Raw genomic sequence first — 26,632 nt, 5'->3', positions numbered from 1 at the left:
TGTCATTTTGATATCTAGAATACTAGACAGTAAAATAAAGGAAGTTGCACCACACATACACGTTATGCATCCAATACCATGTGCAGAGTTCTACGCACTGCAACTTTGAAAGAATCTATTTGTTTTGGAAGGAGTTCAGTGAATGTTGCCGGGATTTTAAGTGTTGAATTGTGAAAATGACATATTCTACAATGTAAAAACTCAGAAGTCGATTTAGCATTTCGAATGTCGATTTGATGCAGTAAAAAGAGAAATGTATTTTCTGTGGGTGGGAACCTTAGATCCAGAGCCAGGCCACGAGCAGAGGAAATATTGCTTCACAGCCACGAAGATAGAAATGTGCAACCTCTTAACAAAAAACAATAGCCAATTGATGTTTGCTCAGCATTTGCCATTACCCACGGTCATGATTTCTTTGAATGGTAGATGAGGTTTTAAGGGCTGAATATCCTGCTTATCTGCCTATTCCTTTATATTTCAAGAGAGGCCATGGTTTATTAAAGGTGTTTTTTGTAACCCCTGTTGGAAGATTTTCATTTTGTCGACCATGAAATTTCAGTGTAGTAACGGTATATTTTCTTATCTTGTTCTACAGCTCCTGGTTCCTCACAGAAAATTCTTAAGGCAGGAGATGGTGATTGAAATGGTAGGAACTTTTACCAACATTAATTCTTGGCAATAAAACAAAGCACAGCAGGGGCGACCAAACCTTTTTGCTTTGGTAGTGGGTATGGCTGGGATCGCCTTGGGTATGCTGGGGAATCAATAGAGAATGTAGACAAATGGCCCAGTATGTTTTTGTAGCAGAATGTTCTAACATAACTCCAGAGACCCAGGTTTGCATCCTTGGGGTGGCACAATAGCACAGCTGGTCGAGCTGCTGCCTCACAGCGCCAAAGACCAGGGTTCGATCCTGACCTCGGGTGCTGTCGGTGTAGAGTTTGCAAATTTTCCCTGTGACCATGTGGGTTTCCTCTGGGTATTCTGGTTTCCGCCCACATCCTAATGACATGGGTGTTAGTAGATTAATGGGTTTCTGTTAATCCCCCTCATGTGTAGGGAGTGGATGCGAAAGTGGGACATTTGCCGATGATCGGTGTGGACTTGGTGCCAGAAGGGCCCTGTTTCCAACCTATATGTTTCAACCAACCAATTCAATCAATTAATGTACCTTCTAAAAGGTAGAAAGCTGTGGTCTGGTGTTGTCGGATTTTTGACAAATGTCCTGGTTGTTAGTTTGACTTGATGACAGTAGCAAGTGGAACAAGAGACCTATTGTTAAGTATTACAGGTCCCCATGTCCATGAGCTTGCTGGATTCCATGCCCGTGCTTTGCCTTCCTGCCCTCTCTCACTTCTCCCTGTCAAAATTTCAACAAGAGAGACATTTCTCACCAACAAACATTTACTGACTACAATGACTCAAGTGAAAGATCCACTTGCTGTCATTCCATCGGTGGATCGATGACACATGTCAGTGGTTGATGGATGATCCACTTCTCACGGAGACAAGTACAATTCCCTAAAGATATGACTCCTTGAAGCCATCACCAAATCAAATTTATCCTGATATATTGCACAATATATGACACAGGTCTTATAGAAACATATCAAATTCTTAAGGGATTGGCCAGGCTAGATGCAGGAAAAATGTTCCCGATGTTGGGTGAGTCCAGAACAAGGGGTCACAGTTTAAGAAAAAGGGGTATGCCATTTAGGACTGAGATGAGGTAAAAACTTTTCACCCAGAGAGTTGTGAATCTGTGGAATTCTCTGCCACAGAAGGCAGGGGAGGCCAATTCACTGGTTGTTTTCAAGAGAGAGCTAGGTCTCAAATGTTTCAAAGGTCTTTTATTGTCACGTGTACCAATTAAGGTACAGTGATATGTGAATTACCATACAGCCATACAAAAAAAAAAGCAGCAAAACACACAACTACATAAAGGTTAACATAAACATCCATCACAGCGGATTCCCCACATTCCCCACTGCGATGGAAGGCAAAAAAGTCCAATCTACTTCCTCTTTATTCCCCCGCGGTCGGGGCAGTCGAACCATTCATCGGGGCAATCGAAGCTCCCGCGCCGGGGCGATCGAAGTTCCCGCGTCGGGGCAGACAAAGCTTCTGTGTCGGGGCAATCGAAACTCCCGCGTTGGGGCCGTCGAAGCTCCTGCAACTTGGAGTTCCCAAAGTCGGTCTCTGACCAGAGCGTGAGCTCCATGATGTTAAGTCTGCAAACTCTCACGGTTGGAGCTCCGAGGTCGTTCCCTGGCAAAGGGATCGTGGGTTCCGTGATGTTAAAGTCTCGTAGGCTCCCCGTAGTGGCGCTCTCAAAGGTCGGTCTCCAGCAAAGGCTGCCAACTCCTCAACTTTTTTTTCAATCTCTTACCTTGCCGGAGATGCGATTGCTTTCAGATTGTATCTCTGGTCGCTCTGCAGCCTAACACGATGGAGCTGGAGGACGTGCCTGGGACTGACTTTGAGCCCCTGCGGGGCGTGGAGTTAACATCTGAGTGGGCGATCCTTTGCCTGGGATCGACGCCCCAACGCGGCTTACGGACTTTAATATCAGGAGCTCACAGTCTCAGGTCAAGACCGGTCAGGAGGTCCAAAGCTGCACGAGGTTCGACTAGTCCCGACCCGGCATAGATCGCTGGCACGGGGGTTCTGAGACCCCCCCCCCCCGATGCAGGAGCTGGATCGCCCCAAGGAAGGCCCAACGTCGGCTATGGAAGTCAAGATCGTCCCGTGAACAGAAAGTTAGAGGCCCCCGACTGCTGGAGGACAAGGAAAGGAGAGATTGAACTTTTTTTCGCCTTCCTTCACAGTGAGGAATGTGGAGGAGTCACTGTGGTGGATATGCATGTTAAAATGTATTTTGTGTGTCCTGTTGCTTTTTGTTGTTATGACTGTATGGCAAATGAAATTCCTCGTATGTTGCAAAACATACTTGGCTAATAAAGTATTATTGTGATTGTTGTGTTAGGCTGCAGTGCGGACAGAGATGCGATACGGGGAGAAAATCGCATTTCCGTCGAGGTAAGAGATTAGAAAAAGTTTCCCCCAACCCCCCACCCCCACCCCCATATAAAACAAGCTAAAGAACACTAAAAACGTACATTTAACACATACTATTAAACCACAAAGAAGGAAGGGACAGACAGTCTGTTGGCGAGGCAGCCATTGCTGGCGCCACCCGGTGGTATAGCTCTTAGGGCTAATGGAATCAATGGATATAGGGAGAAAGCAGGAACGGGGTACTGATTTTGGATGCTCAGCCATGATCATATTGAATGGCTCGATGGGCTGAATGGCCTGCTCCTGCACCTATTTTCTATGTTTCTAACTGGTCGCCCTGATATGTTTCTGTTTTGCTGCCCAGAAAACTGTAAGCAGCAAGAAGGAACGCTCACTCTTTCTGTTCACGGATCTTCTGATTTGCACAACCTTGAAGCGCAAGACGGGCTCTCTGCGGCGGAGTTCAATGAGTCTGTGAGTAACCAAGCACCCTTGAGTAGAAGCCGTTTGCTTGTAGAATGAGTATGTGTTTTCTTTTCCAACACCGAAATGAATTTGAGATTGGTTTCCCGGCCATGGAACTGGATTTATGGATGAGTGAATACAACTGATTCCTTGCAAATGAATTGTCTGACCGACTTCCTTTCATTTGGGGAATACGAGAAAATAGGGTAGTAAAGAAGGTGTGCTGAAGGTGTGCCTTCATCAGTCAGAGCACTGAGTCAGAAAGACATGTAGCAGCTTGACAGGACTTTGGTTAGAATACGTTTGTGTACAGTTCTGGTCGTACCATTACAAGAAGGATGTGGAGGCTTTGGAGAGGATGCAGAAGAGGTTCACCAGAAAGCTGCTTGCATTAGAGGGTATTAGGCAAAAGGAGAGGCTGGACAAATGGGTTGTATTTTCTGGAATTGAGGAGACACCTGATAGAAGTATATAAAATTATGGGAGGCATAAATGGAATAGACAGTCAGAAGCTTTTTTCCCAAGGTGGGAATGTCAAAGCTTTGAGAGGAACAAAACTTAAAGGAAATGTGTGGGGTGGGTTTTTTGACAGAGTGGTGGGTGTGTGATGCTAGGGCTGGTTGTGGAGGTAGATAGAATAGTTAGCATGGTTTAGTTGGGCCAAAGGTCCTGTTTTCATGCTGTATCTCTAAAATAAACTAAGGTAGTTGGAGATGTGTTCTGTGGGGCAGGAGCAAGCTGAAGATGAGGTCTGCCAGGGCAATCCTGTATGTGGGTTTTGATTTTCATCCAATTACAGTGTTTGAATTTCACCAACAAATAAATATTTGCAATACGGGGGAATTCACCCTATGGGATAAAGAGTTGGTTGTTGAGTCTAGCAGTTGCTTCTGTAATTATGCAAACTCCTGGTAATTGAAAAAGCAACATTCAACTATCCATTTCCAAATACTCTCGTTTCAAGGTGGTCCAAGTCTAAGCAGATCCTGAACCTTAATAAAACACTGTTCTGGTCACAATTAGTCCGTGTGTCCAGTTTCAGGCAGCACAGTTTAGGGAAAATATAAAGGCTTTGGGAAGACTGCAGAAGAGAATTAATAAATAATTCTAAGGCTAAGTGACATCAGTTAGAATGGGCTGGAGATACTTTTTGAAAAAAAGGAGGTTGCCAGGAGCTCTGATAGATGTATTTATAACCATGAAGGGCATCGTCCAAGAAGAAAGAGAAAATCATTCCAATTGATTATGGTTAGGGTTAGGAGTCCTGATGCAATGTCTTGACCAAAGTTACTAGAGGAGCAAGATGAACCACTCCGTCGAATTCGTATATACTTAAGTGTGGTACGCAAAGGAGCGTAACGTCCGCCATTTTAGTAAGCAAACCCCGCCGTTCGCTATGCCTCTCACAGTGTAATCAGTGTTTTGGGGGAACAGTATGTGCGATGATACCATAAAAATGCAGAATATATCTCATCTACCAATTCACAGATTTTTGTTATTTTTCTTTTTAAATGTTTCTGCAAGTGTTTCTGCCTACTAAAATGGTGCCATGACATACTACAGTTTTTATGGTCGAGTGGTCTATCTTGCTCTGCTCTATTATCTTTGGGCTTGACGCACAACATCAACCATGGGTCTGCCTCCACAGATGCTCCCCGACCCAATGAGTTCTTTCAGCAGTTTGCTTTTTGCTCCTGATTACATCATTTCAGGGTAAGGGGCTTAGAGTTATGGAATAGAGATGAGGTGACATGAGGAAAAGTATTTTTACACAATAAGTGTCCAGAGTACACGACTGTGGTAGCAGTGGAGGCCAATTGATTGTGTTCTTCAGGAGGGAGCTGTATGTGTATCTGAAAGGAAAGAGTTTGGTGGTTTCTGGCAGGAAAGCAGAGGAAGTTGGTACAACTGGACTGATCATACACAGAGTCAGTACAATCGTGACAGGCAAACCTCTCTTAATCCCGTATTCAGTGACTGCCTTCGTGGCTCTGGGGTAGAAGATACAAAATGCTCATGAATCATAGACAGATGAAATCCCTTCTTATCTGCATCTTATATGGGCAATCCCTTATTCTGAAACTCTGCTTGCTGAGTCTAAATAACTTCATGGGAAGAAACATCATCTCAGTATCTGCCTTATCAGTAATCGTCAGAATCAATTTAATCATCTCCCTTTCTACTAAACTCCAATGAGTATAGGTTCAAACTGCTCATTCTTTCATTGAACAAGCCTGTCATGTGAAGAATGAACCCGGTGAACCTTCACTGCACCATCTCCATTGCAAGTATGTCTTTCCTTGAATACGGTGATCAAAACCACCTTCACAAACTGCAGGTGCAATCTCACCAAAGATGCGTCAGAACATTTTTGCTTTTATACTCCAAGCCCCTTACAACAAAGGCCAGCAAGTAGCATAAAGGCCATGCTATTTTTTTTGTGTTCCATGCTATTTCCGCATGCTTCTTTTTGTGTCTCGTGTGATTTTCTTAACCCCCCCCCAACTCTTCTATCGTAGTATGTCACAGTCATAGACTCACTCCATTTAAATTTTAAAAATCTTCCTTCTCAAGTAGCTAACTTTTATATTTTTTCCAGTTTATACTTGATTTCCCAGCGTCCTGCCCTCTTACTTAACCTGTCAGTACCATTGTGCCTCTTGTGCCTGACCATATCCAAAATCTTCACACACAGTTAGGACTACTATTTTGAGCCTTAATGGTTAAAACCCAGCTCAAACATCTCAAAGATCCAAATGGATATTTTTTTAATCTCTGGGAAATGAATATCAACCATGAAGTATTTAGATTTTCATACTTTTGCTTTAAGAATGTCACGCATGGGTTTCCAGCCCCTCCTGAAGTCTACTGACAATTCCTATTTATCCTGGGATGTTTTAGTCAGTGGAATGAAGGTGGTGCAAAAGAAAAGGAAAAGAATGGGCTGAAATGGAGTGAAAACAAACGTGCACAATTACAAAGTTAAATGTCCTGTCGATAAAACCATTGAGGTTGAGCTTAAATTAGTCCATATTTGTTACCATTGGAATGCGTTGCTAGGAATGATGGTGGAGGCAGAAATGATGGTGGTGTTTAAGAGGCTTTTAGATAAGCTCATGGATAAGCAGAGAATGGAGAGGTATGGATCATGGGTTGGCAGATGAGGTTAGTTTATTTTATCATTATGTTCAGCACAGATATTGTGGGCCATAGGGCCGTTTCTGTGCTGAAATTTTCTATATTCTAACAAATAATTATTATTGGTACTAATTTAAATTTGGTTGTATTTACGTATATTGTAATTTCTTGCTTTGAACAAATGACTATTTAAATGCCAAAATGCCCAACTTTGTTGAATACGAATAAAAACTGGAAAAGAAAAAGTCGAACTAAACCAAAATATCTACCTCCATTGACCTCCATCGAATAGTGAAAAGCTTAGATAGAGTAGATGTGGAGAGGATGTTTCCACTAGTGGGAGAGTCTTGGACGAGAGGTCATAGCCTCCAAAGGACTTTCCTTTAGGAAGGAGATGAGGAGGAATTTATTTCGTCAGAGGGTGGTAAATCTGTGGAATTCTTTGCCACAGAAGGCTATTGAGGTCAAGTCAATGGATATTTTTAAGGCAGAGATAGATAGATTCTTGATTAGTACGGATGTCAGAGGTTATGGGGAGAAGGCAGGATAATGGGGTTAAGAGGGAGAATTAGATCAGCCATGATTGAATGGCGGAGTAGACTTGATGGGCCGAATGGCCTAATTCTGCTCCTATCACTTATGACCTTATGACTGTTTTGTTCAATTAGATACACAGCTGGGAGTGTGATTGACACTGCAAGCAAGTACAAGTTCCTCTGGAAACTACCACTAGAAGATTTGGATATTGTAAAAGGTTGGTAACATATTATGAACCTTTCCAGCCTATATCTTACCCTTCTCAGAAACAATGCTTGTTTACAAACAGGAGTCGGGACTCTGGGTTAAAGGCTGTTTTTGTAACATATTCTCAGCCCCAAAGAGAGAATATGTCTTAACAAGTCTTAAAAAGTGAGGAGCTGAAACAGTTCTGACAATAATTAATCTAAGAGGGAAATACAGATGCAGATAGAAAGTATGGATTCAGGGGCCAGTTTTCATTTCAATTAACGAGGAGTGATCACTTGAGTGGGTGAATATGTGAAGTGGGCTAATGGGATTCTCAGAGAATGCAGCATTTAATTTGAGTTTCCGCACAGGATGAATTATCATGTGTAAAAGCAGCCAACAGCAATAGCTCGCTTAGCAGGTCTGAGATCAAAATATCAAATAAACAGCAGAATCTTTGTCATCCTTTCGAGGGAAAGTACAGCATTTTAAATGAAACTAGTTGATCCACAGAGGTCTTGTAACCGTTGTGGGACCAGATTGCATCTGCTATTTCCATTATCTATTTTTTCAAATGAGAAATACAGTGCCCTCCATGATGTTTGGGACAAAGACCCATCATTTATTTATTTGCCTCTGTACTCCACAATTTGAGATTTGTAATAGAAAAAATCACACACATGTGGTTAAAGTGCACATTGTCAGATTTTAATAAAGGCCATTTTTATACATTTTTTGTTTCACCATGTAGAAATTACAGCTGTGTTTATACATAGTCCCCCCATTTCAGGCCACCATAATGTTTGGGACACATGGCTTCATAGGCGTTTGTAATTGCTCAGGTGTGTTTAATTGCCTCCTTAATGCAGGTATAAGAGAGCTCTCGGCACCTAGTCTTTCCTCCAGTCTTTCCAACACCTTTGGAAATTTTGGACCAAAGTTGTGCCACTGAAAGTCAAAGAAGCCATTAAGAGACTGAGAAACAAGAATAAAACTGTTAGACAACAGCCAAACCTTAGGCTTACCAAAATCAACTGTTTGGAACATCATTAAGAAGAAAGAGAGCTTTCTTCTTAAGGAAGCTCACCAGCTTACTAATCGCTTACTAATCGCAAAGGGACTGGCAGGCCAAGGAAGGCCTCCACAGCTGATGACAGAAGATTCTCTCCATAATAAAGAAAAAAAAACAAATACCTGTCCAACAGATCAGAAACACTCTTCAGGAGTCAGGTGTGGATTTGTCAATGACCACTGTCTGCAGAAGACTTCATAAACAGAAATACAGAGGCTACACTGCAAGATGCAAACCACGGATTAGCCGCAAAAATAGTATGGCCAGGTTACACTTTACCAAGAAGTACTTAAAAGAGCAACCACAGTTCTGGAAAAAGATCTTGTGGACAGATGTGACGAAGATTAACATATCAGAGTGATGGCAAGAGCAGAGTATGGAGGAGAGAAGGAACTGCCCAAGATCCAAAGCATACTACCTCATCTGTGAAACACGATGGTGGGGGTGTTATGGCCTGGGCATGTATGGCTGCTGAAGGTACTGGCTCACTTATCTTCATTGATGATACAACTGCTGATGGTAGTAGCAAAATGAATTCTGAAGTGTATAGACACATCCTATCTGCTCAAGTTCAATCAAATGCCTCAAAACTCATTGGCAAGTTCAATCAAATGCCTCAAAACTTAATTCTACAGCAAAACAATGATCCCAAAAATACTGTTAAAACAACAAAGGAGTTTTTCAAAGCAAAAAAATGGTCAATTCTTGAGTGGCCAAGTCAATCACCCGATCTAAACCCAATTGAGCCTGCCTTTTATATGCTGAAGAGAAAACTGAAGGGAACCAGCCCCCAAAACAACCAAAAGCTAAAGATGGCTGCAATACAGGCCGGGCAAAGCATTGGCAGAGAAGACACCCAGCAACTGGTGATGTCCATGAATCGCAGACTTCAAGCAGTCATTGCATGCAAAGGATATGCAACAAAATACTAAACATAACTACCTTCATTTACATGACATTGCTGTGTCCCAAACATTATGGTGCCCTGAAATGGGGGGACTATGTATAAACACTGCTGTAATTTCTACATGGTCAAACCAAAATGTATAAAAATGGCTGTCGGATGTGTGCAGACGCCGTTCCTGGAAGAAGTTATCTTGCGCATGCTTGTTAACCGGGGGAGTCATCTGCTGTGTGTTTCTTTAACTCCTCAAAGCAAGAAGAGGATATGTAGTTGACTGCCATGACATCAAAGCTATCCTCATCAGCATGCTGAACTGTGGAACTCCTGGGAGCTCGAGACAGAGTGTCCGCCAGGTGCATTTGTTTTCCACATTTGGAAATATAAGATTATTAAGGGGTTGGACACGTTAGAGGCAGGAAACATGTTCCCAATGTTGGGGGAGTCCAGAACCCGGGGCCGCAGTTTAAGAATAAGGGGTAGGCCATTTAGAACGGAGATGAGGAAAAACTTTTTCAGTCAGAGAGTTGTGAATCTGTGGAATTCTCTGCCTCAGAAGGCAGTGGAGGCCAATTCTCTGAATGCATTCAAGAGAAAGCTAGATAGAGCTCTTAAGGATAGCGGAGTCAGGGGGTACGGGGAAAAGGCAGGAACGGGGTACTGATTGAGAATGATCAGCCATGATCACATTGAATAGTGAATGGCGGTGCTGGCTCGGAGGACCGAATGGCCTACTCCTGCACCTATTGTCAATTGTCTATTGTCTATTGAAATGAGGGTGATGGTGTACTTTTGAAGTATTAACATCATCCTTTGAAGTGTTGCCGGTGCCGCATGTATGGGCCTTTTTAGTATGGTGTCCAGGGGCTGGTGGTCCGTTCCTATGGTCTGTGGCTTGCCATAGATGTAATCGTTGAATTTGGAACACGCAAAAACAACCGCCAACAGCTCTTTTTCAATTTGAGCATACCTGGTTTCGGTGTCAGTTAGTGTCCATGAGGCATATGCTACGGGTTTTCCTTCCTGCAAACATGCTGCACCGAGTCCATATTGTGAAGCATCACAGGTGAGTCTCACCGACTTGCTGACGTTATAGTATGATAGAACAGGCTGGCAAGACATATGCCACTTTAGTGCCTCAAAAGTATTTTGCTGCTGCTCATGCCAAGTGTCTTTGTGAGTGAGTTGTTGCAGTGGAGCCGTCAGCTGACTGTAGTTTGGAATGAATTGTCCAAGGTAATTGACCATCCCCAGAAATCTCTGCAGAGCATGGACATCTGTTAGCTCTGGCATTTCACTGATTGCTGTTGTTTTGGAAAGATCGGCTTTGAGGCCTTCCCTTGTGAAAACGTGTCCAATATAGCTGACCTGGTTCAGCCGGAACTTGCATTTGGGAGGATTGAGCCTCAAGTTCACCTCTCTGGCACGGTTGAGCACTTTTTTTCAAATTAGCGTTGTGTTCTTCTACGTTCTTACCTCCAATGAGTATGTCGTCGACTATGATCGCACAGGGATATCCCACTTCTGACACCATGTATGAAGTTGCAAGAATAACAAGTTGTTAACTTCAAGCTAAGTTTAATGACCACGAGGATGAACGGTTACAGGCAATGCCGCGGCTCCCGAACAAGATGACTGACCCGGGTAACACGCATGCACTAGATAACTTCTTGCAGAAACGGCGTCTGCAAACACCCGACACGGACTGTGAATACAGTGACTGATTTACATCCCCTTTCCTTAGCTCATGCTCCATATAAAGACAAAATATCATGTGAAGTAGTTAAATATTTCAGGCCGTATACAAAATGTATTTACTGATAAAATAAACATACAAGGTAAGAAGTACTACATACTAAATACTAAACACTATAGCTAAACAAGTGTACACACTGTAAAACACAAACTTAAGGTCACAGCATAGCTTCTTCTATAACACTGAAGAACCGCTGGCAATCCATGAATGGCTCATGGGAAAGAACTCAAAGTCTGTTATGTCCCCATTGTATTTAAATGTTAATGTGTTCCATTAACTGTGGAGCCGATTCATGTCATATGTAAATGCAGTGAGATGATCACCAGCTGATCACTATTCCTACATTATAATCCCAAGATCAGATCATAATTCACATTCTTATGCCTGTATTCCCAATCATTTTATAATCTGCTGGGTACTCTGGTTTCCTCTGGATGTGATCCCCTATAATCCCTACCCACCCATTTCCCTGGCCCCGTCATTAATGACCTCACCCTCAGTCTTGTAGGCCCTCCCTAATCTCCTTTTCTAAAATCTCTGCATCTTTACCCTTCGCTCCCTCCACCCATGTCTTAAACGACTGCCCTTTGACCAGGCTTTCAGTGCTCTGTTCCCTGAATCGTCCTTTACTATGTGGTCAGTTTTCCCCTGCTTACGAATGTCTTTGGTGACTTTGCCATATTATTGCAATTCTCCATCCCAGGCTCAGTCATTGAATTTATTCAAAACAGAGATGAATAGATGAAGATTGACTCAAAATTCTGGGATAACTCAGGCAGCATCTCTGAAGAAAAGGAATGGGCGATGTTTCGGGTCGGAACCCTCTTCAGACCCTTCTTCTTTCTTGCCTAATCTGACCCAAAATGTCACCTGTTCCTTTTCTACAGAGATGCCACCTGACCCACTGAGTTGCCCCAGCATTTTGAGTTTATCTTCTGTATAAACCAGCATCTGCAGTTCCTTCCTACACAGAACTGAATAAACTCCTGGATATTAAAACAATGAGGGATCTGGGGATGGTGCAGGAAAATGGCATTGAGATAGATGATCTTGATGAAGGGTGGGTCTGGCTTAAAGGACCAATTCCTGCTTCTGTTTGTATAAATAAAATATGTTAGGATATTTTAGTTTAGAGATACAGCGCGGAAACAGGCCGTTTCGGCCCATCGGGTCCGCGCCGACCAGCGATCCCCGCACCTTAACACCATCCTACACCCACTAGGGTCAATTTTTACATTTACCAAGCCAATTAACGTACAAACCAGTACGTCTTTGGAGTGTGGGAGGAAACCGAAGATCTCGGAGAAAATCCACGCGGCTCACGGGGAGAACGTACAAACTCCGTACAGACGGCACCCTTAGTCAGGATTGAACCCGGGTCTCCGGCGCTGCATTCGCTGTAAGGCAGCAACTCTACCGCTGCGCCACCGTGCCACGCTTTGTCAGAACATCATCTTCAAATGGTATTGATTAAAGTATGATGTCCATCTAATTCTGATGTTAATTTTGCTCTGCATGTTGTAGGTTCATCCCAAGCCACCAACCGAGAAAACATCCAGAAAACCCTCAATCGACTGGAAGAAGATTTCAGTATCCTGAGTCAGATTAGTACATTGGCAGAAACACTCAGTATTTCACATCAGGTACATGCTAGTGACTTGTAAAGGAAGACTTTTCAAATGCTTTTGAGATTACGTTTGTTGCTTTTAAAGGCAAGCTTAATGACTCATTCAATGATAGTGCATGTGGACTGGGACTCGTATCCAGCCAAGGGTGGTGAATCTGTGGAATTCATTGTTACAGACGACTGTGGAGGCCAAGACTTTGGGTATTTTTAAAGTGGACATTAATAGTTTCTTGATTCGTAAGGGTGTCAAAGGTTACTGAGAGAAAGCAGGGGAATGAGGGTTGAGAGGGAAAGATAGATCAGTTATGATTCAATGGTGGAGTAGACTTGTTGGGCCGAATGGCCTAATTCCGCCCCTATGAGTTACGAACTTATGAATTGTCTGTTGATGTTGCCCAATTAAATCACAGATGGATAAGGTACAACTTTTGTTATGAGTTCACTGGATCATTTTAAGGTTTCTTGTGATGCTTGCCCTTCGTGGTGAGGAACAGATGGTTAAAGGCACCTGAGTCGTTTTCCAGCCTCAAACAACTATCTTTACCCATAATCAGCAGTGTTTTGAAATGAGTACAAAAACAACACGAAGTAGCAGGTGCCAACTATGATGATGAGAGCAGCTGGTCAGCACCGTTTGCTCCTGTGGATGGCGTAAGTTGTGGAAGCTTCTTCGTTTCCGTCTCTCCTGTGCAAGCTCCCCAAGTCCCGAGAATTTACTTCCGTGCGACATAGAATTTGGCAACAGTCTTGGATATAGGAGAAGTACTTCAGCTGTGATTTTAACTCGTCTTGAAGCAATATGTTTGTCGATTTTGGAAGAGCAGGTCCTACAAGGACAGCTTCTTCCCAGCTGTTCTCAGGCAACTGAACCTTTCAATAACTAGAGAGCGGTCCTGACCTCCCATCTACCTCATTGGAGACCTTCGGACTATCTTGTATTGAACTTTACTGGAATTTATCCTTTATCCTGTATTTGTACACTTCGGACGGCTCGATTGCAATCATGTGTAATCTTTTCGCCGACTGGAAAGCATGGAACAAAAAGGATTTTCATGATACCTCGGTACACGTGACAATAATATACTCAATGTACCTGAACACACCACACCATGCTTGACAATAATAAACTAAACCTAAACATACTCCCCCATGCTCAATCACCCACCCCCCTGAGCAACCGCCTCTACTTTTCATAAGCCCATCAAGTCTACTCCGCCATTCAATCATGGCTGATCCATCTCTCCCTCCTAATTCCATTCTCCTGCCTTCTCCCCATAAACTCTGACATCCATACTAATCAAGAATTTCCCTCTCCTGTGTCCTCTCCCTCATGGACATTGCCATGATTGACAATTGTGGATGGGGCATTAACTGAAGTCAGGCCTCTAAGTGGTTATGCATTCATACTGGAGTCTTTCTCCTGGCTACACATTCAACTGGTTCCCAAACCAAACCGTAGCCATCCTACTTACTACCTCTTCCTCCTCCTCATGTTCTGCTGCCCACATCTTTCCTGTGAAAGCAGGCAGAGTCCAGCAGCACTCTCAGCATCAGAGCCGTGAGCCTGGATTCTCATGGACTACCCCACCTTTCTCAGCAGCGTCAACAACATTCAAAACCCTCAAATAGTTTAAATTCTCTGGTGTCTCGGGTACATCAATAATCTTTCGTTTAGTTTTGAGATACAGTGTGGAAACAGGCCCTTTGGCCCACCGAGTCTGCCCCGATCACCCGTATACTAGTTCTATCCTACACATCAGGGACAATTAACAAATGCCAATTAACCTACAAACTTGCATGTCTTTGGAATGTGGGAGGAAACCGGATCACCCGGAGAAAACCCATGTGGTCACAGGGAGAAGGCACAAACTCCACACAGACAGCATCCGAGGTCTGGATCGAACTCGGGTCTCTGGCGCTGTAAGGCAGCAGCTCTACTGCTGCGCCACTGCGCCGCCCTTATCTAAAGAATAATAATCTAACACAAACCAAATTCCCCATCCAACAGTGACATTGACCAATCTAGTGTGCAAAGAATGGGTTTCCATGGCACAACCTGCGAGCTCTAAGTGTGTTGGTGTGTTGGGGCAATTGATGGACACGAAAGAGAATAAAGTGGGATTATGGCAGGATCTGCGTTAATGGGTAGATGATCAGTGCAGAATCAGAGGGCCAAATGGCCCGTTTACATGCTCTTAGAAATCTATCAAGTTGTCACAAAAATCCATGTGGTCCTTCCCAGTCTGGTTTGTATGTCATAGTCATACAGCATAGAAACAGGCTCGTTGGCCCAACTTGACCAGGCTGACCAGGATGCCCCATCAATGCTAATCCCATTTGCACACATTTAGTCCATGTCCCTCTCAAACGTTCCCATCCATGTACCTGTGTAAACGTCTTTTAAATGTTCTTATTGTAACAACATGTGACTCCACACTCTGCAGCAAGGTGGCGATACTTTGGGATGAGCAACAAATACCGGTCTAGCCCATGAGGCTCAAATCCTGTGAATGAACAAGTAAATAAAATACTAAAGAGCCGAAGTACCTGCAGGCAGGTCAAGTGCACTCCTTATCCCCGTAAGGAAGCATTGGTGTCCGAATCAGTGAGTATGCTGCGAAGCACTGTCGGGAGACAGAAGAACAGGCAGGGGGCTTTTCAGAGACCAGGACTACCTGCTGCTTCAATGTACCTCCCTGCTTCATCAGGATGCATACTGTTCAGCTCAGTGCACATCAGGCCATTGTTACTTGGAAGTTATTATGTGTGACATTGGTCATAAGGTCATAAGTGATAGGAGCAGAATTAGGCCATTCGGTCCATTAAGTCTGCTCCGCCATTCAATCATGGCTGATCTATCTCTCCCTCCTAACCGCATTCTCCTGCCTTCTCCCCATAACCCCTGACAACTAATCAAGAATCTATCTAGCTCTGCCTGGTCTAACCAGATAACATTGCTGTAGCTTAATGTGGTAGAGCTCATTGTACTGGTTCACAAACAGTGCTGTGACTCGAATCAGTCACAGTCTTGTATGAAAGTGAGATCAAATGCTTGGGATGCACCATCACTGTGTAATATGAGGACTTTACGTCCTCTGCCTCTTCTGAAAGACTCTCATCAACATTATTGATTCTCACCGTTTGGCGCCAGGGTTTGGTTTTTTGATGCTATTTTCCTAGTTTACAAATGATCAAAAATGATTTTTCCTTTGTTTCTCCTTGACAGAGTCTGGATGATGTCATTAAGGACCTGATGGCTTCTGTGAACCGTGAACTTTCGGAGAAGCAGTCGCTGGCAGTCAGCACCATGTTCCCCCTCACTAAACTTGAACTAACGGCCACATCCGCGGACGGCACCGAGACATTCATGTTTGAGTTCAGCAGTATCGAGGCACGAGCTGGGTTTGAGCAGGCCTTCGAGGAAACCAAGAAGAAATTAGGTAAAACAAAGGCCTAAACCCTCTCCTAAGCAATTTGTTTCAATCTTTATTTTGCAGCAAATCTGTTTGAACTGGGTTAAGCTGCCAAAATGTATGTGGAATCTATTTTGGACTTCGGAGATAGTCACAAAAACCTGGAGTAACTCAGTGAGTCAGGCAGCGTCACTGCAGGAAAGGAATAGTGATGTTTCGAATCTCGACCCTTCTTCAGACTGAGAGTCAGGGGAAAGGGAATGAAAGTCAGGGGAAAGGGAAGCGAGAGATATAGTAGGTACATGAAACAAATATGCAAAAAGCAACAATGATCAAGGGAACCTGGAGCCCATAATGGTCCATTGTTGGCTGTAGGGAAGGTGATAACGAGTTATACAGACAGTAAAACTTAACAGGACAACAGTGAAACTAGTATGACGACTAGGGTGGGGAGGGACAGAGAGTGAGGGGATGCAAGGGTTACTTGAAGTTAGAGAAATTCATATTCATTTCACTGGGTTGTAATTATTCACAAAGTGCTGGAGTAACTCAGCAGGTCGGGCAGCATCTCAGGAGAGAAGGAACGGGTGACGTTTCGGGTCGAGACCCTTCTTCAGACTGAAGAAGGGTCTCGACCCGAAACGTCACCCATTCCTTCTCTCCCGAGATGCTGCCCGACCTGCTGAGTTACTCCAGCACTTTGTGAATAAATACCTTCGATTTGTACCAGCATCTGCAGTTATTTTCTTATACTCACTGGGTTGTAACCTGCCCAAGCGAAATATGAGGAGCTGCTCCTGCAATTTGCGATTGGCCTCACTCTGACAATGGTGGAGGCCCAGGACAGAATGGTCAGAATGGGAAGGGGAGTTAAAGTGTTTGGCAACCGGGAAATCGCATAAGCCAAGGTGGACTGAGCGAAGGTGGTCAGCGGAACGATCATCCATTTTGCGCATGGTCTCACCAATATATACACCTGGAACAGTGGATCCAGTAGATGAGGTTGGAGGAGGTGCAAGTGAACCTCTGCATCACCTGGTGAGCCTTTTGAGTAGCAGAAACAAAATAATCTGAGATGCTGGTTAATACACAAATGGACACAATGTACATGAGTAACTCAGCAGGTCAGGCAGCATCTCTGGAGAAAATGGATGGAGATGCTGCCTGACCTGCACTTTGTGTCCTTTCAAGCCTTTTCGAGTCCTGGCAGTGTCCTCATAAGTCTTCTCTGTATTCTTTCCAGCTTAGTGACATCCTTTCTCTTGCATGGTGACCAAAACTGAACACTACACCCCAAGTGCAGCCTCACCAACATCTTGTACAACTTTAACATAACGTTCCAACCGCGATACTTAATAACCTGACTGATGAAGGGCGGCATGCCATAACCTCCTTAACACCCTATCCACCTGCTACACCGCTTTCAGGAAGTTTAAAAACTTGTACTCCAAGATCCCTCTTTTCTACAACATTCCCTGTTGTACTGTTCACTGTGAAAGTCCTACCCTCGGTATGACTTCTCAACATGCAACACCTTGTTAACTTAAACTTCATTTGCCATTTCTTGGACCACATGCCCAGCTGATCGATATCCTGCTGCAATTGTTGATAACCTTATTAACTATCTACGATGCCACTTATTTTAGTGTCATCTGCAAACTTACTAACTTTCCCTTGTACATTCTCATACAATTCGGTAATAAAGAGAGGACTGAAGTTGTACACACTGCTGTAAATATGGTCACACCAATGTCTTGTTTAATTGGGGTAAGACTTACCTACTTTTATACCCAAACCTTTAAAGTGAAGGACGATATTCCATTACCCTTACTGATTATTTGCTGCACCTATTTGCTTGCTTTCATGGAAAAGGGCCCCCAAATTCCCTTATGCAGCAGTCATTATCGGTTTAAATAATAATCTTCTTTCATTCTTTCCTCCAAAATGAACAACATTATATAAACAACATTATAACCACCTCATCCACTGTATCCATTGTTCAAGATATGGACTCTTATACATCGGCGAGGCTGGGCGACCATTTCTCTGAACACCTTCGCTCAGTCCGTCTGGGCCTACCTGATCTCCCAGTTGCTAAACACTTTCATTCTCCTTCCCATTCCCACATTTACCTTTCTGTCCTAGGCCGTGGTAGAGTGAGGCTAAATGCAAATTGGAGGAACAGCATCTCATATTTCGCTTGTGCAGCTTACAACCCAAGGGTATGGGTATTGATTTCTCTAACTTCAAGTAACCCCTGCCTTCCCTCTCACTCCATCCCTCCCCCACCCAAGTATTTTGTTCTCACCTTGCTACAGCTAACAATGACCTGTTTCCTTTATCATTGATACTTTTTTGCATATTTTTCATTCATTTGTTCTATGTCTCGCTACATCATTGTCCTTTCCCGTGACTTTCAGTCTGAAGAAGGGTCTTGACCTGAAACGTCACCCATTCCTTCTCTCCAGAGATACTGCCTGTCCCGCTGAGTTACTCCAGCATTTTGTGTCTATCTTCGGTTTAAATCAGCATCTGCAGTTTCTTCCTACACATTATATTTCCCCCCACCTTATAAACTCTTTCCCAACTTGTTCCTTGCTCATTTAATTCTCAAAATCTCTTGGTGAACTGTATCCTCCTCACAGCATACCTTCCCCACCCCTCTTCTATGTGGGTATCATCACGAATTTGGCTGTGGTATATTTGCTTCCTTCCTCTGTTATTGTGAACAGCTGTGGTTCTAGTGATGATCCCTGCAGCAACCCACCGGTTATCGGTTGCCAACTGAAAACTATGTCGTTGTCCCGACATGTAGCTTTCTGCTGGTTGACCAGTTCTTAACCCTTGCCACTGTGTTACTTTCAGCACCTTGAGATCTTATATTGTAAAGTATCATTTTGTGTGACGCCTTCTTCTGTGTCTCTTGAAACTCCAATGCCAAGGTTCACTATATTGCACCTACTGGCTCCTGACTATCCACACTGGCCGATACTTCCTCAAAGAACCCTTCTCGATTTCAGACATGGTAACTTTGCTTGATCAGGTTATGACTCTGCGTGTTCCATCTTTACCTCTTTAATAATTGGTTGTAATATATTTTCAATAATAGACGTCAGGCTAGCAGGTTTTTATCTTTGTGAATAAGGGTATCATTTTGGCAGTTTTCCAACCTTTCATTATATTTCCAAGGTGTAAACCATAGGTCCTGGAGATCGGTCAGCTTCTATATATATTTTATATGGCCCTGACTCTCAGTCTGAAGAAGGGTCTCGACCCGAAATGTCACCTATTCCTTTTCTCCAGGGATGCTGTCTGACCCGCTGAATTACTCCAGCTTTTTGTGTCTATCTCCGGTTTGAACCAGCATCCTTCCTACACATAATATGGATCATAGTTGAAGGGCTGTTTTGTATAATTGCAGATGTAGTAATCTGTCAGGAGATGGGCAATAGATTAATCTATTATTGAGTTTCTGCAGATTTACAGAATTTAGCAGTGGCTGAGAAAGTGCACTGGCCAAGAGGTTAACATCACTGATGTGATCTCATCATCCGTAACACCATTTTTGGTAGCAAATGGTGAAAACAAATGTAAATTGAAGTTTACATTTTCAAAGAGCAGTCAGGATCAATTTAGTTGCAGTAGACAGTAGAACTGCTGATGCTGGAATCTTGCGTGGAACACAAAGTGTTGGGGTAGCTCAGCAGGTCAGGCAGCATTTCTGGAGGACCTGTATAGGCAACGTTTCAAGTTGGGATGCTTCTTCAGTCTAAGCTGGTTACACCACTGTATTATGAGTGTGGTGTAGCCAAAGGTAAAGGGGCAGCACCAAGATGAAACTGCACGGCGCCCTTGATGTGGTGACTCTTTGCATACCTTGGGTATACAAAACAAAGAATTTCACTATGACTCGTCACACGTGACAATAAAATATTCATTCACTTCTTTGAGAATATTTACATATTGGCTGTCTTTGCTTACTGCTGAATGAAAGTCTTGTCTGTGATGGGATAATTTGGTGCTACACCTAGGTTCAAGGGGTCAAAACCATTTTCAAACTGATCCAACCTTTTCCAGCCATCAAAATTCACTTGGACTCAGTTTCCCAATTCATCTTGTGTGTTATTGGCATTCTCATTATCTGACCCTCACAGTCTGTTTTCCTCAGGAATGTAAAAACCTTCAAAATGATTGGATGCCAAGTCAATACTCTTCTCTGCTCCAGCCTTAAGCCATCTTTAGCATGTCATCATGTTCCAGCTAAAAATGTTACCATAACTTGGACTTTAAAGAGACAGTAATCTCTTTTGATAATCTGCATTAGTTGCATGTCCCAGTTTAGAAAGCCACGCATGGTCATATATCATCTACACATACTACTTCTGGTTTGGATGCTGGTGATATGCCTACAGTACGAAAAAATAATGATCAGCCAGTTGTACTAAAAAATACTTCATGAACTTACTCAGTGCAAGGAATTAATTGAACAATAGAGTGCTTTCCTCCGTCACTGGGGCTTCTGCCACATTCCAAACTGCACACATGGGGGGGCGGCACGGTGGCAAAGAGGTAGAGCTGTTGCCTTACAGCTCCAGAGACTTTCATTCGATCCTAACCACGGGTGCTTGGCTGTACGGAGTTTGTACGTTCTCCCCGTGACCTGCGTGGGTTTTCTCTGGGATCTCCGGTTTCCTCCCACATTCCAAAGACGTACAAGTTTGCAGCTTAATTGGCTTGGTAAAATTGCAAATCGTCCCTAGTGTGTGTAGCATTGTGTTAGTATGCAGGGATCGCTGGTCGGCATGGACTCGGTGGGCAGAAGGGCCTGTTTCCATGCTCTATCACTAAAGTAAAGTAAAGTAAAGTAAATACTAAGGTATGTAGGTTAATTGACTGGGTAAATGTAAAAATTGTCCCTAGTGGGTGTAGGATAGTGTTAATGTACGGGGATCACTGGGCGGCGCGGACTTGGTGGGCCGAAAAGGCCTGTTTCCGCGCTGTATATATATGATATGATATGATATGATAAACTAAACTAAGCTAAACTACAAGAAGTTTGAGAGAAAGATTACTTTTATTGACTAGTATTTATTTTGCAGTGTTATCCACCAATTTCATTTGTTAGCTCTGGAAGCAATGGGTTTTATCTAATTTACCCTCTGCTTCCTATGCAGTCATTACTTCAGTAAGCTTGGAGTTCCACTTTTTCACTTGACCCTGGGGTCATACGAATGTAAAAGGTCAGCTACCACTATGATTCATGGGAAGAAAAAAGTCTGTTGCCAGCTACAGCGGTCACTGACCCTTGAACAAATGAAAATAGTAATAGTCAAAGTTTCTTTAAAAAAGAATAGTCGGAGTGCATCAATGCCCCTGGTGTTATTTACACTGCCTCGGTGCCTTTGCAAAGTAAATGTACTTTTTCCTCCCATAACAATGCCATATGCAGGTGTTCTAATTGATCAGCAACACAATGGTGGAGTTGACATGGAAGTCTTTTCGGCAAAGTCTGTCATTAATCTTATCCTACTATTCCCAAATATTATTTTTTTGTCAGGGATATAGAACACAATACCTACAAGTGGTACAAAGAATCGTGGGAATGCATCTGAAAAGCATTCTAGCCAATTTTGTTTTCCCAGCTGGGGTGAGGGAGGGAGAGGATGGGGTGAGGTTATAGGGTTGATGCATTTCAATTGAGATTTGAACACTGTTTGTCATCATGCGCTGCCTCATGATTTATGGGGAGAAGGCAAGTGAATGGGGTTGAGGCTGGAGTTTAGAAGGATGAGGGGAGACCTCATTGAGTGAATGTGGAGAGGATGTTTCCACTAATAGGAAAGTCTCGGACCAGAGGGCACAGCCTCAGAATAAAACGACAACCCTATAGGAAGGATATAAGGAGGAATTTCTTTAGTCAGAGGGTGGCGAATCTGTAGAATTTATTGCCACAGATGGCTGTGGAGGCCATGTCATTGGATGTTTTTAATGCAAAGTTTGACAGGTTCTTAATTAGTAAGGTTTTTAATGCAAAGTTTGACAGGTTCTTAATTAGTAAGGTTGTCAAATTTTTCGGGGAGAAGACAGGAGAATGGGGTTGAGTGGGAAAGATAGATCAACCATGATTAAATGGCAGAGTGGACTTGATGGGCCGAATGGCCTAATTCTGCTCCTAGGGCTTACAAACTTTTGAACTTATGAAGTACTGGTAAATACGATTGGTGTGGATGAGTACTGGATGGTTGGTATGGATGAGGTTCCTGTGTTGCAATACTTACTGTAAGAACAATCAAGTCAGCTCCATTCCATGACTTCTGCAATGAGGTCTTAGTGTCATACAGTACAGAAACAGGCCCTTCAGCCCAACTTGCCCACACTGACCAAGATGCCCCATCTACACATTTAGGTCCTTATAATTTTTTTCCCCTCCAGTCCATAACCATTTCCTTTTTGCAATACACGATTAAGTAGCTTCAACAAACCTTTAGCTGGTGATCGTAAATCGCTCCCTGTCGCTTTAAGTCTAAATCCCGTGCTTCCTGACTCTTCTGCCAGTGGGAACAGTTTGTCTTTATTCACTTTGTCTGGACCCTTCAAGATTTTGAATGAGTCTATCTGAATGATTCTGAATGATTATTAAAATTCTGAAGAAGAGTCTCGAACCGAAAAGTCACTCATTCCTTCTCTCCAGAAGATGCTGCCTGTCCTGCTGAGTTACTCCAGCATTTTGTGTCTAAATCCCCTTTCAACCTCCGTTCAAAGTAGTGAAACCCGGTGTGTCCTCATAACTAGAATTCCATTAGCCTTGGAACCGTGCCAGGAAATCTTTTCTCCATCTCAAGGCTCCACATCCACGATGGAGCAAATCATGCAGTATCGTCAGTCTTGAATTATGTTGCAAACTAATTTTTCAATCATAAGCTTGCATGGGACTGGGAATAAGCTAGCAAGCCTCATAGAATGCTGTCTTGCTCGGTATAATCTCGCTCATTGTAAACAGACATCACCAGGGTAAGATTGTCATATCATATGTCAGAAATAATTCCGAAGTATGTAATCTGATCTGCCTGTGCTCTTTAATAAGGATTAAGGAGATGGTATCAGAAGTATGGGCCTGCATTTGTGGCTTTACTCCTGACTGAAGACAGCTTTTGAAATTCTCTCTTTGTGTAATGCCCAAAGAATTACTCTCTGCAAGCAGCCAATATTAGGTCTTAAAAAGTGAAAGGACAAAGATTGACTGATTCATTTCCTTCTAATCCTTTAGAATGCATGATATTAAACTGGAGTCCAGTTACAATTTGGATCCTGTGGGACTAGTAAAACACACGGCTGTCAATGCCAGCCTGATACTTTATTGAAATTCCCAGTATTGTTTTACATTGATATTGCAAAAGGTGCCAATGCTATTCAATGTTGATTCTTCTCTTGCTAATGTTATTGAATGTTGTTGTCAACCTAAAATGCTTCAGACGCTGGGAATCTGAAATAAAAGCAGAAAATACTGGAAACATTCAGCTGCTCAGGCAGCATCAGTGGAAGGGGAAACAAACTTAATTAATGGTTTAGGTCAAAGACCTAGTCACAGAGAGTCATAGAGTCACACAGCACTGAAACAGGCCCTTCAGCCCAACCTGCCCATGCTGACCTAAAATACCCATTTCCAAGAGTCCCACCTGCCCACATTTGACCCAAGTAAACCTGTCCAAATGCTTTTATTTCAGATTCCCAGCGTCTTTTAAAGACATCTGCTGACTGTTTCCAACATTTTCTGTTTTTGTATTCAATGTACTTTTGAACAAAATACAGGAAAGTGAAACATTTCTGTTTATTTGTGAAGCAGTCTCAAGTCAATGTGTGAAGCAGTCTCAAGTCAATGTGCCTGCCTGTTACTGTGATTTTTTAAATCTGTATTTGCAATAGAGTTGGAGGAAATTCATCTTGTCAATCTAAGTCCAGCTGGAGCTGTCTAAGTTGGTTGAAAACTGATGAATCTCACCGGAAAATGAACCTGGGTCGATTTTACATTGCTCTTCTATTTTTGAAGGGATTTGTTAACTTCTCTGATTTCCAAGTACAGTTCCCCCTTTGTGTTAGTGTAAACTTGTTGAAAGGCGAGCCCTGCTGTGCACAAGATCTACGTAAAGGAGGCTGTTGTTAGGGTTAAGTTAAGTTAGTTAAGTTAAGGCCCCCCTTGGGCATGGCTGACCATGGGTGATGCATCCTGGTTGTTGGCTGCTTGCTCCAAACCTCGGCTAGAACAGCGTCGATGTGTGGTCAGATGCAAGCCTGGGTGATGTCATATGAAGGACAGGCTGTTGCCCAAGCAGCACGCCCCCCCTCTCCACATCGCTGATCAATCCAAAGGAACAGCAGAGCCGTTACAGTTTGGCATCAGCGCCGTCGCAGGAGCTGCCAGAACGAGGTTGTAGACAATGACGAACTGCCTTAGGGACTCCGACTGCGGGTTTTTTCTTGAGGTTTACTTCTGGAGCCTTTTCCATGACTGGATATGGCCACAAGGCAGTGGAGGTTTCAGATCAGAGTTTTCCCTCTCCTAGATGGACTGCCTTCCCAGGCTGACGAGCCTCATCTGCCCGAGTTAGGGTTAGGGTGTATTCAATAGACAATAGGTGCAGGAGTAGGCCATTCGGCCCTTCGAGCCAGCACCACCATTCAATATGATCATGGCTGATCATTCTCAATCAGTACCCTGTTCCTGCCTTCTCCCCATACCCCCTGACTCCGCAATCCTTAAGAGCTCTATCTAGCTCTCGCTTGAATGCATTCAGAGAATTGGCCTCCACTGCCTTCTGAGGCAGTACTACCAGTAACAATTTTGCTATAATCAATGAATGGGCTTAGACCTGAATTATCTCAACAGGAAAGATATAGCGACATATTGCAGATAGACACAAAAAGCTGGTGTAACTCAGCAGGTCAGGCAGCATCTCTAGAGAAAAAGGTATTGCTTTTTCTGATTGTTTCTGCATAGGTCATAAGTGGTAAGAGCAAAATTAGGCCATTTGGCCCATCAAGTCTACCAAGCCATTCAATCATGACTGATCTATCTCTCCCCCCTAACCCCATTCTCCTGCCTTCTCCCCATACTCCCTGACACCCATACTAATGAAGAATCTGTCTATTTCTGCCTTACAAATAGCCTTTGACAACCCAACTTGGCCATGCTGCCAGCACCCTGTATTGATCACAAAAAAAGCAATGGAGTACGACTTCTAAAACTGTTAATTCAGTCCCTTCAGCTGACATCAAGTTGCTGCCATCTCTCCTGCCCATTTTCGACTGAGTTTGTTCCATCTATGAAACTCACTTCACCCACTACTACTAATAGGCTGCTTCATTGATATTTCTCCTGATGTTTCTTCAGTCCATTTTAAATAGGGTTATAGATGAGAAGGAAAGCACAAGCTTTAACATTGAGTTAGTAACCACACCTAATGTTTAACTGGCTGATCAGCCTTGCATTTGCTCATTTGTCTTTTATCTTCAGCCCATAGCTTTAGGCCTCTTTTGTTTATTTGTTTTTACAGCTTTGAACAAAGATCATTGGGACCCTGAATTCCTGAAGGCCATTCCCATCATGAAGACCCGGAGTGGAATGCAGGTAATTTGTCTGAGTCTTAAAGTTAATAAATTACTGTCAGGGTTATGAATTAATTCCTTTCCCCATTTAGTTATTTCTTTAGTTTAAAGATACAGCGCGGAAACAGGCTTTTCGGCCCACCAAGTCCGGACCGACCAGCGATCCCTGCACACTAACACTCCACACACTAGGGCAAATTTACATTTATATCAATTATACCTGCAAACCTGTACATCTTTGTAGTGTGGGAGGAAATCGAAGATCTCGGAGAAAACCCATGTGGTCTTGGGGAGAACGTACAAACTCTGTACTGGCAGAGTTAAGATCGAACCCGGGTCTCTGGCGCTGTAAGGCTGCAACGCTACTGCCCTTTAATCTTAGCAGAAACTGGAATTTGATACCACCATAATGCCTGCTCGTGTTATAACCTCACAGACAGCAACCTCTAGAATGTTGTGACTTATTGTACTGGATTTACCAAATGAGCGTGTCTAGTGTGAAATTCCACGATAGAATAAGCCACACTGAGGCACAGCTAATACCTCACAGCATCAGATCAATCCTGACCTTGGCTGTTGTCTGCATGGAGTTTGCACATGAACACCCAAAGACATCCAATTAATAGGTTAATTGGCCCCTAATGTAATTTGTAAATAGTAGAATGCAGGGGGAGTTGATGAGAATTTGAAGAGAATAAAATATTGGGATTAATTTAGGATCGTGAAAAATTTATAAATTCATAGGTTCTAGGAGCAGAATAAGGCCTTTCGGCTCATCATGTGTAGTCCGCCATTCAATCATGGCTGAGCTATCTTTCCCTCTCAATCCCATTCTCCTCCCTTTGCCCCATGACACCCTTACTAATTAAGAATCTGTCAATCTCCACCTTGTAAATATCCATTGACGGCCTCC

The 26,632-nt window shown here is 43.3% G+C and overlaps 1 protein-coding gene across 1 annotated transcript in view; it reads left to right on the top strand.

Annotated features, from left to right (window-relative positions):
- Positions 1-26,632, top strand: part of arhgef17 (Rho guanine nucleotide exchange factor (GEF) 17) — a 358,033-nt gene that overhangs the window by 292,094 nt on the left and 39,307 nt on the right. Inside the window, exons 7-12 of the mRNA XM_078402165.1 lie at positions 596-646; positions 3,383-3,492; positions 7,290-7,375; positions 12,601-12,719; positions 15,930-16,143; positions 25,668-25,741. Of these exons, the coding sequence (XP_078258291.1) occupies positions 596-646; positions 3,383-3,492; positions 7,290-7,375; positions 12,601-12,719; positions 15,930-16,143; positions 25,668-25,741 (654 nt within the window). The remainder of the gene's footprint in view (positions 1-595; positions 647-3,382; positions 3,493-7,289; positions 7,376-12,600; positions 12,720-15,929; positions 16,144-25,667; positions 25,742-26,632) is intronic.

The sequence above is a fragment of the Rhinoraja longicauda genome, chromosome 7 (assembly GCF_053455715.1).
Source record: "Rhinoraja longicauda isolate Sanriku21f chromosome 7, sRhiLon1.1, whole genome shotgun sequence".
NCBI classification, from domain to species: Eukaryota; Metazoa; Chordata; class Chondrichthyes; order Rajiformes; family Arhynchobatidae; genus Rhinoraja; species Rhinoraja longicauda.
This window is presented reverse-complemented; position numbering and strand designations above follow the sequence as displayed.